Source organism: Sciurus vulgaris (genome assembly GCF_902686455.1).
Source record: "Sciurus vulgaris genome assembly, chromosome: 1".
Lineage (NCBI taxonomy): Eukaryota > Metazoa > Chordata > Mammalia > Rodentia > Sciuridae > Sciurus > Sciurus vulgaris.
In genome coordinates, this window is record NC_136461.1 from 11,791,883 (window position 1) to 11,809,240 (window position 17,358).

A 17,358-nucleotide genomic window follows, 5' to 3' on the forward strand; every position below is an offset into this window, starting at 1 on the left:
ACACTGCTCTGAGTACTTCAGAATGAGTCGTTCATTCAATCCTCAACCCAAAACGTAATGGGTGGAGAAATGAAGGCACAGAGAAGTTAAGCAACTGACCTGAGGACACACAGCTAATTAGTAGCAGCCTCAGGATTTGAAGCTGGAGCATTCAGACACCAGGGCAGGTTGAGGGGCACAAGGACAGTGGGCACAGGGTCTCTGCAGGCACTCCTCAGGGGTGTCCCTGCAAGGAAGTGGAGAGTCATATTCCCCACCCACCCTGAGAAAGGGCACCAAGGGACTGAGGCTGGCAGGCCAGGGCAGTGGAGTGGCCTTGTGGGGGAGCTACTGGGAACCTAGAGATGGGTTTCAAGTTGTGTGCAGGTAGCCTGCCCTGAGGCCAGGGGACAACCTCTGCTTGGTGTCCAGCACATAGTAATCAAAACAGCTGCCACTGGGCAGTTCTGGGGCACGGGGCACAGTGCCAAGTGCTTGGCGTCACCCGTCGTCTCCACAAGCTTATGGTGGGACAGCCCTGCTCCTGGGGGCCGATGGGGAAGCAGGCGCCAAGCTGGAGGAACCCTCCAAGCTCACATAGATCCCGACACTCAATCCCAGGGGAAAAGCGTCATTTAAATGCCCGGAAGGGGTGTAGCCAGGCGCCACCAGGAGGTGGCTCCTAGGCCATCAGCCTCCCGGGACCCCCCTGGGTCACATCCTCCTTCCAGACCTGCAGGACATGTCCCTGATGACCCTGAGCACCAAGACCCCCAAGGACTTCTCCAGCAAGTACCAACTGGTGCTGCACGTGGCCAAGTCTGAGATGGACAAAGTGCGGGTCTTTCAGGCCACAGGTGGGTCCTCCCGGCTCCTCATCGGACCCCCGACACTCCTGCCCAGCCCGCGGAGCGGCTTCCTGTTGCACACGGGTCTGGGAAGTGATTCCCGAGCAGCTGCTGTGTGCTGGGGCCACAACCAGGGCTGCAGCTCCTAGCAGGACAGGAACCGTCTAGATGAGGGATGCGGATGGAAGACGCATGTCAGGCCTCGTGCTGGGAGTGTGGCAAGACGGGCAGATGGAGAGCCATCCAGCAGGGAGCACACACAGGGCAGGCTTTACTGGCTTCTCCAAGAGGAGGGAGCAGGGCCTGGGGTTTGGCGCATTTCAGGGTGTGCGCCGTGTGTTCTTCGGAGGGCTCTTCAGCTCCGGGGAGCGGGGCAGTGGTCACTGGAGCCAATGGCTAGTTTTCGCATGGACGCTGCATCCTCTGTGAACTGCACATCTCTGTCTTGGGTTAAGGATGAGCTGCTGTTGTTGGGGGCTTTTTGTTTTTTCGTTTTGTTTAGTTTTTGGTACAGGGATTAAACTCAGAGGCACTTAACCACTGAGCCACACCCCCAGCCCCTTTTTAAAAAAATCTTTTAAACTTTATTTTATTGATATATTTTGTATGTGGTGCTGAGATTCGAACCCAGCGCCTCACATGTACTAGGCAAGCACTCTACCACTGAGCCACATCCCCAGCCCTTTTTATTTTTTATTTAGACCCAGGGTCTCACTGAGTTGCTTAGCGCCTCACTTTTGCTGAGGCTGGCTTTGAACTCCCAATCCTCCTGCCTCAGCCTCCTGAGCCCCTGGGATTACAGGCGTGCGCCACTGTGCTGGGGTGCTGTTGCTGTTAAGAGGACATAGAGGTGGGAAATGGAAGAGAACACAAATCATGGCAGGTGACGGGTTAGGACTCCTAGGACTTTGTCATTTTGGTGGCTCAGCAGTTTTATCCTTCGTGGTCACACACCTGGCCCCTGACGCTGAGCTGGTTGCTGGGGCAGGGATGGGTGAGGCCCCCACCAAGTTTTGTTTTTTCTTTTTTTATTCTTAGTAAGTACACATCGATTTCATTTGGGAACAGGACACGTGAACATTTCAGAGTAATCTTTCTAAAGTAACAATGGACACAGGGAGCTTTTGGTACCTGGCAAGCTGTGAATGCAGCCCGGAGGGCAGAGGGAAAACTTGCACTATTTTTCATGACTGCCAGGCATGAGTTAAGACCCAGGAGCGCTTGTCCTTTGTCCCTGTGGTGATCTCCAACTGTCTCAGAAATCACCTCCTGCTCAGACACACGCACACGCACACCGCACAGCCCTCCGGTGCAGAGACTTGCACGCAAGCTGCGCCCATCCGCGCCGTCTGTCCTGGACCTTCCTGCGGACCCCTCACAGCACCTGCTACCGGGAGTGACAGGCTCAGTTCCAGGCACAGGGCACAGAGCTGTGAACACAACCAAGTCCTCGTCCCCATGTCCCTTTCTCTTAGTGGGCTGGGAGAGACAATCGGCGAATAATTAAGTAGAACTTTGGGCGTCGGCGATTTGGATGCTTCCCGGAGTCCACAGGGCGGGTGTGGACTGGGGCGTGGGGTCAGGGAAGGCTCCCCCCACCCCGTGGGCTGTCATTTGAGTAGAAGGACAGGGGGGGACAGCCATGCAGTTACCTGGGGAGGGTGTGCCAGGCAAGTGCAAACCCCGAGGTGAGATTGTATGGCTCGGAGTGGAGGGATCCAGGGGCGGAGCGGGCCAGGCGGCATGTGGAAGGGGCCAGGGGTGAGGGGGAGGGGCCAGACGGCATGTGGGCGGGGCCGGGGCGGGGCGGGGTCTTGCAGGGGCCCTTCTGGATCCAGCTCCCTTCCCTTGCAGACCAAAGTGATTGAGCTGTCCTTGGCTTAGCGACAGGGTCTTGCCCCTGCCTGGGCATCACCTCTCCAGGGCCCCGCGGTCCCCTCCACTATCGGCATCACGTATTTCAATGGTCTTTGCTCTCCCTGCTCCCTATTGCGCTCCCTGGAGGCTGGGGGACGCGGCAACTCTGTCTCCTTAGCAACCGCCTGTTCCCACCCCCAGTGTCAGCTGAGACTGGCTAGGGCAGTTGCTCAGGAAATGAGTGAGTGAGTGAGTGAGTGACCGTGTGTTGTGGGCTTCCTGGAAAGTTGTGCCCTTCCTGGACCCCCAGCCAGGGGAGCAATGTCCCAGCTGGGGCTTTGGTCCTTTTCTGCTAACGTGAGGGTCCAAGCAGATTTGGGGTGTGCATGTGGGGCCTAGGAAAGGCCCCCAGCATGGGGGTCGGGAGAGAGAGCAGGGTCTGCAGAAGGAGGACGCGGACCGAGCCTGCCTGCCCCTGGCCAGGGGGCAAGCTGCCTTCCAGGTTCAAGGTGGTCCTGGGCCCAGAGCAGCCCTCTCACCTGCTGGAGCTCCCAGGCGGCCAGCACAGCAGGGACTTCTACGTGGAGGGCCTCACCTTCCCCGACGCCGATTTCCCAGGGCTCATCTCCCTCGGCGTCTCCCTGTTGGACGTGTCCAACCCGGTAGGCAAAGCCGGAGCGGTGGCCTGGCAGGGCGGGGCAGGACCAGTAGGGAGTGGCAGCTGTGGGACCCGCTGCTGTGGCGGCCTCTTTGCTCCCTTCCCCTGCAGGAGCTCCCTGAGGCGCTGGTTTTCCAAGACAGTGTGGTCTTCCGTGTGGCCCCCTGGATCATGACCCCCAACACCCAGCCCCCCCAGGAGGTGTACGTGAGCAGGTGAGGGGCCCTGGAGGGCTGGGGTCCAGTGGCCAGGAGGAGCCCTGAGGCCTGGCTGCAGAGTTCACTGTGCCAGTGACCCAGGCCCTGTGCCAGCCGTAGCTTGCCGGGGACTCCAGGGAGGCAGGGGAATCGTCCTGTCCTGGCCAGGCCTCCCTCGGCTCCTGGGGCCTGTGGAAGGTGCTAGACCTCAAGGATGAGTCCCTCCTTCCCTGAGCCAGGCTCCCAGGGCCCCTGGACAGCTGCACCAGTGGCTTCTGGGAGCTTGTTCACATGCACCTTCCTGGCTGAGCTCTGAGCTGGGCCTCGTCTCTGGGGATGGGGTCCCCCTGCATGGTGGGGAGGCCTGAGCACCCCTCCTGCAGGCACAGCCCCTAGTGAGAGTGCTGGGGCCTCGGGGTCCCCTCTCCTCTCCTCTTCTGATTGCTTCGGGGGCAGAAGGAGTGACCGGGGAAGCCTGTGGCAGACAGCAAGGTGGGGTTCAAAACAGGCTGACCCCAGGTGGCCTGGCCTTGGGCAGTGGCCTCCCCCCCGTCCTCTCCTTCACGGAAGGGGTACCTGTTAGCTCTGCTTCGTGGATTGTGAGAGGGGGCAGTCTGTTCAGCCCCTGTGTCACCGCCCCACTCCCACCAGGCCTGACCTCCAGACTCCAGAGCCTAAGGCGCTGCTTCTCTGACCTTTCTAGGATTTTTGATAATGAAGACTTCCTGAAGGCGGTGGCTGCCCTGGCCAAGAAGGCCAAGTGCAAACTGACCATCTGTCCCGAGGAGGAGAACATGGATGACCAGTGGATGCAGGTGAGTGGCCCTGCCAGGCGGGCAGGTGAGCGGCCAAGGGTCCAGGGACACGCCGCGGGCCTAGACTCCCAGCGTTCCTCACATGGGGCGGTGCTCAGGCCAGTGGTTCATCTGACATTGATCGTTGGCCACTGTGGGCCACACTGGGTCACCAAGACGAAAGCTACCTTCCCGCTGGAAAATGCTCAGGAACCTCAAGCCCAGGTGGCCCTCAGTCCTTCATCGGCCTTCCTGGGCTCAGCCACCGACCAGGCCACTCCCCTTCGCCAGCACTTGACATGGCTGCCTTCTCCTGTGGCCTGCTTCCAGAACCTCCCAACCTGGCTGCTGCCCTCGCCCGGTGCCAGCCTGCCCCAGGCAGCACTGTGGAGACAGCGTGGCCACTCTGGTCTCTGGGTCAGCACCCCCCGTATTGCCAGGGTGCCCCCAGAGTCCCACCCACTCAGCACCGTGCCTGGCATCTGTCAGCTGGCTGAGCGGATGCCCCTCCACGCCTTGGGCCCACCTGCCTTGTGTAGGCCCGCCCCCCATTCCCGCCCCCCACCTCAAATCCCAGCCTAGGTGCTGCCCCTCCAGTGGGAATTCATCTCTCCTCTTTCGAATTCCCTAAGTCGCATCCTCTCTTGTCATTAGTCACCATTTTTATACCGCACCCCCAAAAATGGCAGTGGCATGTAAATAGTGACTTATCATAGCGATTGTGTGCCTTTGCACCCTGCCTGCAGGCCACCAGCCCCTGGGGGCAGATCTGCTCAAGATTCGTTTCTGAAATCCTCCTGACTCTCCTTCCCCTCAAAGGGCCATCCGGCTTCCTCTGCCCAGGGACCAGGAGCTGCTGCTGCTGCTCCCCTGGGGCCTCGACCTCCAGCCTCCCACCAGTCTTCCTGGCCCGTTCCGGCCACCCTGGGGGCTCGCCGGTGACCCACAGGCCCCTTGATACCAGTCAGCACTTCCTGACTCTGGGTGCCCCCTGCCAGACTCCCAGGCTCTGGCCCCACCGTGTCCTCGAGGACTCCAGAGCCTCTTTCACTGGGTCTCCAGCCAGGGCCCCACCCCAGAGGGAGAGGGCGCTGCAGCCTCAGCGCGCTATGCACGGGGCCATCGCAGGACACCAGCTCTGCTTCTTCATGGACCCTTGTCTGGGGTCAAAATGCCAAGGGCCTTTGATGCCAAGGGTGAGGGCGTGCTGGGTGCGGACCCAGGTGGTGCCGGCCATGGCCCCTTTCTGCTCGCTCCGCACAGGATGAAATGGAGATCGGCTACATCCAGGCCCCGCACCAGACGCTGCCCGTGGTCTTTGACTCCCCGAGGGACAGAGGCCTGAAAGACTTTCCCATCAAACGCGTCATGGTACCTGCCTGGGGGTGGGCGGGGTGGGTGAGGCCCCTCCCCTCGGCCCCTTTTCCACCCTGGCAGCCCTGCGGCCCACGAGGTGCAGGGCTCAGTGAGCAGAAGGCCTGCTCCAGGGCGCACCGGTGGGGCTTGTTATTTCTTCTGTTACCATGATAAGATCTGGTCCTTCACTTCTAAAGCCCTGGCCACCCGCAGGACACAGGCCCAGCTGGGTGACCTCGGCCGCGCGACCTGCTCTGGCTGCCCGTCTTTTGGGTGGGATTTGATTTTCCGGGGCTCCACGGGGGAGACGGGAAGTTTCAGGATCAACAGCCGTTTCCTAGATGGGACTTTACCATCCCAAAGCCACCACGTGTGGGGTGGGAAGTGATGTATTGATGAGTCAGTATGTCATTTGGTGCTGAGCTGGTGAGTTGATGCAAACTCAGCACAGAATAATAATAATAATAACAGCAACAATAATAATAACAACAATAATAGCATTATTGAGGACGTAGGCTGTGTCAGTCACAGCGCTGAGTTCTTACATGCACTGACTCATTTAACTTGTCTACCTTTTTTGGAGATGTTATCAATAGGCCCATTTTACAGATGAAGAAACTGAAGCTCAGTGGTGAAGTCAGGATTCAAACCAGGCCAGTCTGGCTCAGGGAGGACGCCCCTCCCCACCCCACCTCCCTGCTTTCCAAGTAAGACCCGGGCCTGGGTCCCGGCACCCGGAGAAAAGGAGGCGTGTGGGTGCAAGCTTTGCTCTGATGAGTGGTTTTCCAAGGAGCGTCCTGTGCCCCACGGGCAGGGGAGGCGGCCCTACCCACACCGCAGGCTTTGGAAGGAGCTTCGGTCTAGTCAGCACCCTGTCTCAGCTCCCCCGGCCGCGCCCTGCGCTCAGCAGTGGAGGGACTGGGGCCGCCGTGGGCTCTCCGTGTCTGCCTGGCCACCGAGTCAAGCGGATCCCGTTCCAGGAGCATCAGGACCCACCAGCAGCTCCCACGTGACTGCCCGGCCCCGAGTCCTGCCTGGCTCAGTGGCCCTGTCTCCTACTCCGCCACCTGAGAGTGACGAAGGCTGAAGCTCGACCCTCACAGGCCTCGCGCCTCTCCCGCAGGCAGCCTTAGAGGAAGACGGGGGCTGCAGTGGCTCCTGGCTAAGCAGCGCCCTGACCTGAGTCACAGAGTGAGAAACCAAGAGTTGAGTCACACTCGCCACCGGCCTCCGACTCAGCCGCTTCTCCAGCATGGCGCGGGTCTCTCTCCTGTCCCTCACCTGCTCCAGCCGCCCTGGGCTCCTTCCTGTTCTTCAACTCCTCCCACCTCTCCCTCATCTCAGGACCTTTGCACATGCCATTCTCTTTGCCTGGAATGTTCTTCCCTGTTTCGGGGCTGGAGTTCAGTTCTCAGCCTCCCGGCCCTGCTCAGCACAGCCTCCCTGATCCTGAAGGAGACCCCTCCCCAATCCCCAGCATTTTTGACCCCAGCCCTCTTGGTTTCTCCAGCTTCCGAGGGGCCGGGGGAAGAGAGGCAGGCATTGCTGACTGCCTGGGGTTTGGAGAGAAGGGGAGGCTGGAGGTTAAAATGTGGGTGTTATCAGCTCACGGCTGGAATTTCAGGAGACGCGGCAGGACCAACCAAGAGCAAGTGACTCTGGAGAATAAAGGAGACCAAGGACAGGCCTGGCCCTGTCCCCAGGTCAAGGAGGCCGAGAAGGAACCATTGGGAGGTGGGAGGTGAATCGAGAGCACACGGTGTCCTGAAAGCCAGGCGCAGAAAGCAGGCCAAAACCACGGGCGAGATGGACAGACGGACGTGCTGCCTGGGGTTGGTCTAGCCTGGGGCTCGTGAGGACCCTGACCAGAGCAGCTTCACTCCCAGAGGAATTGGGAATGATGACTTTCAAATTCATGAAATCAAAGACCCTTGAGATGATGCATCTCCCCCAAAACACACTGGTGGGGGGCCCCGAGGTGGCCCCGGAGCCCCGGGGTCCAGACAGTTGATTTTCCGCAGGGTCGAGCTGGCTGCGGCCTCTTTGGGGTGGGGCAGACTGCTCCCGGCCCCTCCCTACGTCCATGCCCTCCTCCCCAGAGCCTGATGTCTCTTTGGGTGGCAGGAGGGACGTTGCGGTGTGTAGAAGCGAGGATCCTGCCGGCCCAGATCACCGGGTGGATTCTGTGTAGACAACTCTGCTTACGAGAAGGCCAGCGGGCGGGTGGGGAGGCCTTGGGACTGCAGAGAGCAGACCTGTTATTTTCAGCCACAAACTCGATGACAGTTTGCTACGGCCATCGCGAAGCTCATGCAGGGGTTGAGAGATGTGTCCCCGCTCCTCTCACCAAGACCCTCCCGGGAGAGTCCTCACTGAAGCCACGCTGAGGAGCTGGCCCAGCCCAAGGGCAGGTGCCGCTCGCTGGGGACCCAGGGCCCCCATCGGGGTGGGTCAAGCTCCAGTCCTTCCTGCAACTGGATGCAGGGCCGCAGGAAGCCCGTCACCACTCTGAGCTCAGTCTCTTCTTCTGCAAAACGAACATGCAAAGGAAAGTCTACCGATTTGTCACTACTCCCAAGTGACAGTTCACAAAGCAGTTGCTGTGTGCTAGGGGCAGCAGCAAGTGCCAGTTCCCTTCCTCGCCCACCGAATGACCCCAAGTTCCTGCCCCATCCCACCGGCAAGAGCGGTGCCTGCTCTGTACCGGGCGCTGCCGGCGACGGAATTCCTTCCTCCACGAGCTCCGTCCTTAAACTTGTACCCACACCGTCTCTCACTCTTGGCACTCGCTTCTCCCACCTCAGGGTCCAGACTTTGGCTACGTGACCCGAGGGCCCCAAGTAGAAGAGATCACTGGGCTGGACTCCTTCGGGAATCTGGAAGTGAGCCCCCCAGTCACCGTCGGGGAGAAGGAGTACCCGCTGGGCAGGATTCTCATCGGCAACAGTGGCTACCCCAGGTAAGAAGGGGAGGGGCGCCCTGGGTGGCCAGGACCCAGGGACCCAGGGACCCAGGGAGCTGTGGGAAAGCAGAAGGCAGAGCGGAAGCTCCCTACCCGCTCCCAGCCCAAGTTAGGGAGCCAGGCTTCGGAGCCCAGAGTTCAAGTCCCAGCTCTGTCACTTACATCAAGAGCATCTCCTATGTGCTAGAAGCTGGGGAGCCGCTGTGAATGACTCGGACAAGTCTCGGCCACCAGGCTTGTGAGGGAGGCAGATCATAGAATCAGATAATTTCAAAAAGTGAAGAAAACAGAAAAGAGCAGAGGGACCTGGGTTAGGGTGACAGGGAAGGCCTCGCTGGGGAAGGGGCTTGTGAGCTGAGTCCTGATAACAAGAAGGACATAGTGTGTGGAGGCCTGGGGTAGAATGTCCTGGCGGCTGAAGGAGAGTGCGTGCAAAGGCCCTGTGGTGGGAATGAGCGTGGTGTGTTCGAGAAGGCCAGGGCAGCTGAGCAGACTGAGAACGCGCAAGGGACTGGATCACACAGGGCTTGCAGAAGATGGAGGCTCAGAGAGGTGAAGTAGTGTCCCCAGTGCTGCACAGCTCATGAGCGATTGCCAACTCCAGCTGCACTGGATCCGAATCCCGCTCTGTGTGAGTGCCTGTGGGCCTCAGTGTCCCTCAGTGAAAGTGGGACAATTCTCAGTTCCTCCTATGTGAAGGACGTGACAAGGGCCTCCCAGGCAGCCGAATCCCTTCTGTTCTGAAGGAGAACCCCGGCTCTTTGGCCCAGCCCCAGCCCCTCGGAGCCCTCCCCGTCCCCTCCGCCTGACACTCTTCACCCTGCGCCGCAGCAAGGAGAGCAGGGAGGTGCACCGGACCCTGCAGGACTTCCTGGGCGCCCAGCAGGTGCAGGCCCCCGTGAGCCTCTACTCCGACTGGCTGTTCGTGGGCCACATAGATGAGTTCCTGAGCTTTGTTCCAGCGCCCGACAGGAAGGTAGGGCCCAGGGCCCATGGTGGGGCAGGCCCCTCCGACACGGCCCTCAGACCCGGCGTTTCTGCCCCAGGGCTTCCGGCTGCTGCTGGCCAGTCCCCGCTCCTGCTTCAGGCTCTTCCAGGAGAAGCAACAGGCAGGCCATGGGGAGGTGCTGCTGTTCCAAGGCATCAAGAGTAAGTCAGCCGTGCCCCTCCATCTGCTGTGTCCTCTGCTGTCGTGTGGTCTCCCACGGCCGGGATGGACCATCCAGGCAGCGACCAAGTTCTTCTGAGCACCCACTGTGTGCACCAGGCATCATGCTGCGTGCTGGGGATGCTGCATGGACAGAGCAGAGTAGCCCTGGCGGCCGAGAAAGCAGCTACCACCTGGGCCCTGGGGCATCTGGGTGGGGCCCAGGAGGGCTCCCTGGGGGAGGTGAGAGTCCCACAGGAGCAGGACAGACACCAACCGGAGCTGGCCAGGCGGAGCTGGCAGGGAGACTGGCTGGAGGGAGACGCGCCCACGGGGAACAGAGCACGCAAAGGCTCAGAGGCGGGAGGGAGCCAGGCAGTCCCAGGACCTGAGAGACGCTCAGTGCACCCGAGCCCAGAACGAGAGGGGACCTTTTCGATAGATTCTACAACGTGGGGCCGGCCGGAGGGTGAGAGAGCTCACCCGGCCGTGGCTCCTCCCCCTTTTCTGTTTCGGGGTGCTGAGGATGGAACCCAGGGCCTTGCTCATGCGGCAAGCGCTCTATCCCTGAGCTGCACCCCGGCCCGCACCCTCCTTTCTACATGAGAGGAATTTCGGGGGCCAGAGCTGCGGTTTTGACCAGAAGTGACGCAGGTTCTAGTACAGATGTCGCCTCGCAGGGGCGCAGAGCAAACTGCGCTGGGAACTAACGCCATCCCCGTCTCACAGATGGGAACACGGAGTCCCCGCTGCGCCTGGCGGAAGGGGACCGAATTCATTTGCATTTTTTGTCTGTTTTTCTCTGTGACAGGAAAAAAGCAGCGGAAAATAAATGACATCCTGTCAAACAAGATATTGAGAGAACAGAACTCGTATGTGGAGGTACCGAGTCTGGGGGTCCTAGGGATGCCACGGCCCAGGTGCAGGCCGGAGCCCAGCAGAGCCACGGGCGGCCCCTGGGCTCCCTGAGGGCACCTGAGGGCCGGAGCCTGGCGGCCCCACCAGCGCCTTCCCACCCCTGCCCGGGGCCTGCCTTGGGTCGGGGCCTCCGCCCAGGCTCCCCCCACCCGACTCCACCCCCCCCAGAGCTGCATCGACTGGAACCGCGAGGTGCTGAAGCGGGAGCTGGGCCTGGCCGAGGGCGACATCGTGGACGTGCCCCAGCTCTTCAAGCTGGCCAGGAACTCCAGCGGGGTCCCCAAGGCTGAGGCCTTCTTCCCGAACATGGTGAGGAGGAGACAGCGCCCACCACACATCTCGGCAGTGGCCTTGAACCCCAGGGTGCAGCGCAGGCAGCTGGAGGCCAGCGGGGCCCGGGGGTCCCGGGGCTGGGCTCCCCCCCACGCCCACTCGGGGTCCGCCTGACCCTGGACAGCCCGCAGAGCCCCTCTGGCACCTGACAAGGTGCTGTGACCCCCGCCACCGCCGCTTTGCAGATGAGGCTCAGAGAGGTGAGGTCTCTGGCACAAGAAGCCACAGCTGGCAGGAGATGGGTGCAGAGCCGGGTCTGGCTGCAGAACCCGAGCTCCAGCCGCCGGGCTGGGCTGCTGCCCCTGGCTCCCAGGGGGGCGCCTCCCTTGACTGGGCCTTTGGGAGGCCGCCCTGAGGTGAGGCTGAATTCGCACCCTTGTCTAGAGCCCCTGTGACCCTGGGCACGTCCTGACTCCAGCTGCTGTGTGCCTGCTGCTCCCTCTCATCAAAGGGTACCCAAGGGCCAGATGGGAGCTGCACCCAGCTCTCCTGGGACTGGGGGCTCTGGTTCAGGAGGAGCCGCAGTCCCTATCATGGCGGTTTTCAAACTGGGTTCCCCAGGGCCCTGAGGTGCCAAGGCGGTGCCTCCAATCTGATGGTTCCAGTTGCTTCTGCTTGATGCTCTGAGGCTCTGCAGAAGGTTCTGTTTAGAATGAAGACTTCCCAGGCCTAGAGGAAGCTGGGGCTGGGGATGCTCCTCTTCCCTGACCCTGAATAAGTTTCCCCGGCCCCAAGCCCTTGGTTCCCTCTCCAGCGTGGCTCAGCTGGGCTTCCTGGTACCGCCAGGCACGCAGTGCGTGGGTGCCGACTGTGTGCTGGGTTCAAGGCCCTGGAGGGAGTGTGAGAAGGAGATAGGACCAGCTCCCAGGGATCCACAGGGAGAGGCGGCCGTGGCAGCAGGACAGGCAGAGACGCGAGCCGCGTGAGGCAGTTGCGTGGCCAACAGAAAAGGTGGTGCCCTTTCCAGGCACCCAGGAGGTGTGCTCCTATCTGTCAGAGCAGCGCACACTTGTTGATGTGGCTCAGAAAGGTGAAGCGACCCACCTGAGGCCACACAGCGTTTGGCCCCAGACCCTCCCCTTGGCCTCGCCAGGCCTGCCCAGGGGGTGAGGAGACAGGGACACTATGCAGACATTGCTCTCGCTGTCTTTGTCAGCCGTTGCTTCATCCAACAGACATTTAGTAAGTGCCTACTGTGTGCAGCTACCATGTTGGGAAGGACTCACTGCTGGAGTCCAGGGATGTGTGGGCAGAGCAGTGGCCTCAGCCCTGGGTCCTGAATGACAGTTTGCTGGAAGGTGGCAGGTAGGAAGGATAGCGTAGAGGTGGGGCAGGGGTCCTGGAGTCCAGCAGGCCCATGTGCCAGGCCTGGCCGTGGCCTCGGACCTACTTTTCCTGTCTAGACCTCGGTTTCCTTATCTGTGAAGTGAGGAGGCGGAACACCCGTCGCTGCCTCTAACCTGGACCTCCCCTCCCCGCAGGTGAACATGCTGGTGCTGGGCCGGCACCTGGGCATCCCCAAGCCCTTCGGGCCGGTCATCGACGGCCGCTGCTGCCTGGAGGAGCGGGTGTGTGCGCTGCTGGAGCCACTGGGCCTGCGCTGCACCTTCATCGACGACTTCCACTCCTACCACGTGCGCCACGGCGAGGTGCACTGCGGCACCAACGTGCGCCGGAAGCCCTTCTCCTTCAAGTGGTGGCACATGGCGCCCTGAGCCCCTCCGGGCCGGGGCGTGGGTCGCCCCGGGCTCTTTGGGGTGTCCGGGCTCCCCGGGTGGCCAGCCTGCCCGGCAGTGGCTCGTGGCCTCGTCCTGGGCCCCTCTGCGTGTCCCAAGGTGGTGCCACTATGGCAAACCCAGCTCCGCTCTGAGAAGCCGCAGCTGAGATTTCTCAGATCACTTTGCGTGTCCAGCTCGGAAGCTTCCCTGCCTTTCCCCGCTGTCCCTCTTTCCCACGGGCTCAGCGCACACCCAGGCCGTGCCAAGGCCAGCGCCCGCGGGTCCCCTGCTCCCAGGCCTGTTTCCAGCCTGTAAAATCATGTGATCCCGTGGCCTGAGCTTCTCGCAGAGCCTTTCCAGGGGGAGAGCAGAGGGAGGGAGGGACTGGTGACTGACCCAGGCGGGGATATAAAGTAAACTGAGGATGCTGTCCTGTCCTGTCCGTAAGATCCGGTGCCAGGGGAGTGAGTCCCCCTCCCGCCAGCTGGGCTTCAGGAAAGCTAATTAGCGCCATTCACTCCTTCCTTTTGGAATGTGAGGGACTTTCCCAGGGACCTAACCGTGTCCCTTTGAAGTATAAACGCCCCTGTGGAGGTCCAGGCCCAAGGCTAGAAACACAGGAGGCCGACATAGGAGGCCCTGTAAGAGAGGCCAGCCTCCCCTGTTGCATCTGTTTTTGTGAACACATCCTGCTTGATGACCCTTATACACAATCATATATTGTTTTTTGAAACCTTGTGTCCAATTATGTACTGTTTTAGACTGGAAAATCTATGACACTAGATAGTCTGTAAATGTTACAAAAATGGGTCAGGAGTGCTCAGGATTTGGGGGTGCTGATCTCCTCTGGGCCCGCCAGCCGGTGTGAAATAAAGTCTGGTTTCTCCCGCCCTCTGAGTGCCGCGTGCTGCTTCTCATGTGATTCCCACAACAGGAGGGCGGAACCCGGGAGCTCCTGGGGCACAAGGTGTTCCTGTGGTTGTTTAAGGAACGTGTGTCTCTACCTCTGCAGGTAAGTTTCATGACAAAACGTAGAATTATATTTTTTAAAAAAGAGACTGGATTAAGGGCAGGAGAGCAAGTCCAGCAGCAAGAAGCCAAGTCGCGTGACCTTGGGTTTCTCAAGAGACACGGGGTGGGGTTCACATCCGACCCAAAGGTGGGGCCTGAGGGCTTTATCTCCATTCACATTGTCCTTTAGAGAAAAAGACAGATAATGTAGGAACTCGAAGGACATGAGAATTTAACTGTTAGATCAGACATTCAAATATCAGGGTATGAATTTTATCCACTCTTCCCGCCTGCAGGCTCCACGGATCAGGCCCTCCCTGGTCCTGCTTATTTGCTGACGTACCATGGTCCACCTGTAACGGGGCACGGTACACACCAGGAGCTGAGAATACGGAATGAAGCATAGGATAAGTGCCAACACGGTGCTCAGAAAGTTTCAGACTTTTGCCATGTACGGTGGCGCATGCCTGTAATCCTGTGGCTCTGGAGGCTGAGGTAGGAGGATCACAAGTCAGAGGCCAGTCTCAGCAACTTAGCAAGGCTCTAAGCAACTTAGCAAGACCCTGTCTCTCAATAAAATACTTAAAAAAAAAAAGGCTGGGGATGTGGCTCAGAGGTTAAGTGCCCCCGAGTTCAACACTTATCCCCAGTACTGAAAAAAAGTTTCAGATTTTGGAATTAGGGATGCTTCACTGGTAGTATCTACGCCAATATTCTGAACTCTGAAAACAACCCTGAAATATGAAATGGTTCTGGTCCCAAACATTCCGGGTAAGGGACACCAACTTGTAGTTCAGCTCCGTAGTCTCTTTTGTGTATTGTTTTTTATGACCTTGACATCAGGATTTATATTCTTCTTTTGAAAATAAAAACCTGGAAATTGAGAGCAGCTCGTGGCTCCCTAGGGTCTGGGGAACTCAGAAAACACCCAGACACCGTTTCTTCACGAAGACCATGGTGCAGGAAAGGACAAAATCAAGAGCTCCGCCCTTGGGCTGGGGACGGCTCAGTGGTAAAGCACCTGCCCCGTGAGCCCAGGGACCTGGATTCCACCTGAAAAAAAGAAATCTGTCCTTTACTTCCGTTTCAAAACATTCTACAAAACTACAGTCATCCAAACAGTGAGGTTCTGGCGTAAGGACAACTGACCCGTCGCCTAGGATAGAGAACCCAGAAATGAACTCAAGCATGGGATCAAATGACCTTCAGCAAGGGAGCCATGTCCACCCAGGGGGGACATGACGGCCACCTCAACAACAGGGCTTGGAAAACAGGACATTCTCACGCCAAAGAATGAGCCTTGCCTCACACCACGCATGAGAGGAGGTCAAAATGAACGGAAGACCTGAAACTGAAAAGCTCCCAGGAGAAAACATAAAGGGAAACCTCCAAGACATTGACTTTCTTGGACACGACACCCGAGTACAGGAAGCAAAAATAAACCGGAGGCCCGCATCAGATTAAAAGCTGCTTACATCAAAAGACATGCCAATAAATAAATAAATTGTTTAAAAAAATTAAAAAGCCAGACATGGCGGCTCACACCTGTAATCCCAGCGGCTCGGGAGTCTGAGGCAGGAGGACCGAGCATTCAAAGCCAGCCTCAGCAAAAGCCAGGCGCTAAGCGACTCAGTGAGATCCTGTCTCTAAATAAAATACAAATAGGGCTGGGGAGGTGGCTCAGTGGTTGAGTGGCCCTGGGGTCAATCCCCGGTACGCACCCCGCCAAAAACAAACACTAAACCCCAAATTAGAAAATGGCTCTCTGAAGAGGATCAGCCGCTTCTGACGCCCAGAAGGGGCTGGGGTCAAGGCTGCAGGTGTCCTTCTGGACCAGGGGGGCCAAGCACAACAGGAAGTGGGTGTAGCCGTGGAGCGGACGAAGGGCCTCAGCAGACAGAGCTGAGAGCTGTACCCTGAAGAGGTCAGCTGGAGGGTAAAGCCACCCTCGCAGTCACAGGAAGTGCATGGCCGGGGAAATACCCGAGCCTTTCACGGGCACCGGGGACATCTCTGAGGGAGCCGAGGGGACCGTGGAAGGAAAGGCTACCAGCCCCGCAGAGCAGGGAGCCACCTCACATGAAGTGCCCGTCCCTAACATAGACTCCATAGAGGCCAGGCCCGCAGACTCCAGACCAGATGAAGCCTGTCAGGCCCCCTCGGTGATTTGCAAACGTAAGTGAACTTGGGTCATTTCTGATAAATGCTGATGTCAGACAAAAATAAAATTTAACCCCGGCCAATCATTTGCAGCCAACCTATGATTGTGTGACAGGGGCTTTCCAACCAAGTCCCTAAGAAAGGCAATTTGGTCGCTGCAAACTAATCAAATAATTTCTTCCTTTTGCTTCTGCACTTTCCTCGATGTCCCATCAGGGGAACCCTCGGCCTCTTTGGTGCTTCTCGCTCAAGGAGACTCTGAATTCTACTGTGCCTCTGAGTTTTCTTTTACACCATCAAGTCAGACCGCCCCTGTTGGCTTGGCCTTGACCCGTCGCCCTCCCCGGAGACCACGCAGATGTGCCCTGAGCAGCTGTACCCTGAGCTGAGGAGGGGGCTTCAGGCAGCGCAGGTGGGGTCCCTCACAGATCTAGAGACCAGGAGACTCGAATCGGCTTCACTGAACTGAATCCCAGGTGCCCCTCCAAGGCTCCGGGGGATCGTCTGTCCCCCGCCTCTGTGGTGACAGTGTTTCTCCTTCATGTGCCAAATCTGCCTTGGCCTCTCCTTTATGGGGACCTTTGTGGTGACATCTGGGGTCCGTCCAGAGGGTCCCAGGTCATCTCTCATCTCAGGAGCCTCCATGGTCTTTGCAAAGACTTTACATAAGAGATGACAGTCTAGGCTCCAGGGAGGAGGACCTGGCATTTTTGTAGGTGGACTTGATATGAGGATTAGGACTGTGTAGCGTCTCTAAAGAAAAGGAGGAACGGCAGAACACCATGTCCCTGACGGCCCATCTCTTCCCCCAAAACAAGCCAAGTTAAGGGAACAGTGAGACCAATCCCGGATCACCCTGAAGGACGCAGGCTTCCTCTTAGGCGCCCCAGGAACCAGGGCCAGTCGACGTTATCTGTGGAGAGCTACTTCCTTGCGTGTGTGCCGGGACAGCAGCTCCCTGGGGTGCTGGTCAGATGCTAACGCTGACGATGTCACAGCTTCTGCAGCCCAGGATATAAAGCCCTCTCCGGGTGGGGACAGCCGGCAACTGAGTCACTCATCCAGCCAGCTCCAGGACAAAACACCGTGAGAGAGAGGAAGCGCCGCTCAGTGAAGCACCTTGGGGGACAGAGACGCCATCTGTCAGCCTGTCACCACTGAGCTCGGCTTGGAGCAGCCACTGATCTCTTATTAAGCGTTCCCTAATAAATCACGTCTCCCATTCTGTCTCTGGGCACTTCTTTGGCCTGGCACAACCTACCCCACTGCCTGGCACAACTGGGCTGTGGACATGCCAACATGCTACCTTTGTCCTCTGGGTGCCGGGGTGGCCTCACACCTGCTAGGTGAGCGCTCTGCCACCGAGCCACACCCCTGGCCCCTGACACTGTGACATCTTTCTGGCCGCTCCTTCACCTGG

The 17,358-nt window shown here is 59.1% G+C and overlaps 1 protein-coding gene across 2 annotated transcripts in view; it reads left to right on the top strand.

The window, feature by feature from the left end:
• The window catches only part of PADI4 (peptidyl arginine deiminase 4), a 29,874-nt gene extending 16,196 nt beyond the window's left edge, over positions 1–13,678 (top strand). For both annotated transcript variants that reach the window (XM_079109527.1, XM_079109526.1), the window contains exons 6-16: positions 711–836; positions 3,168–3,346; positions 3,454–3,557; positions 4,243–4,354; positions 5,597–5,704; positions 8,494–8,648; positions 9,483–9,627; positions 9,698–9,800; positions 10,610–10,680; positions 10,885–11,025; positions 12,531–13,678. In XM_079109527.1, coding sequence (XP_078965653.1) covers positions 711–836; positions 3,168–3,346; positions 3,454–3,557; positions 4,243–4,354; positions 5,597–5,704; positions 8,494–8,648; positions 9,483–9,627; positions 9,698–9,800; positions 10,610–10,680; positions 10,885–11,025; positions 12,531–12,764 — 1,478 coding nt within the window. In that variant the 3' untranslated portion in view covers positions 12,765–13,678. The remainder of the gene's footprint in view (positions 1–710; positions 837–3,167; positions 3,347–3,453; positions 3,558–4,242; positions 4,355–5,596; positions 5,705–8,493; positions 8,649–9,482; positions 9,628–9,697; positions 9,801–10,609; positions 10,681–10,884; positions 11,026–12,530) is intronic.
• Positions 13,679–17,358: the final 3,680 nt, after the last annotated feature.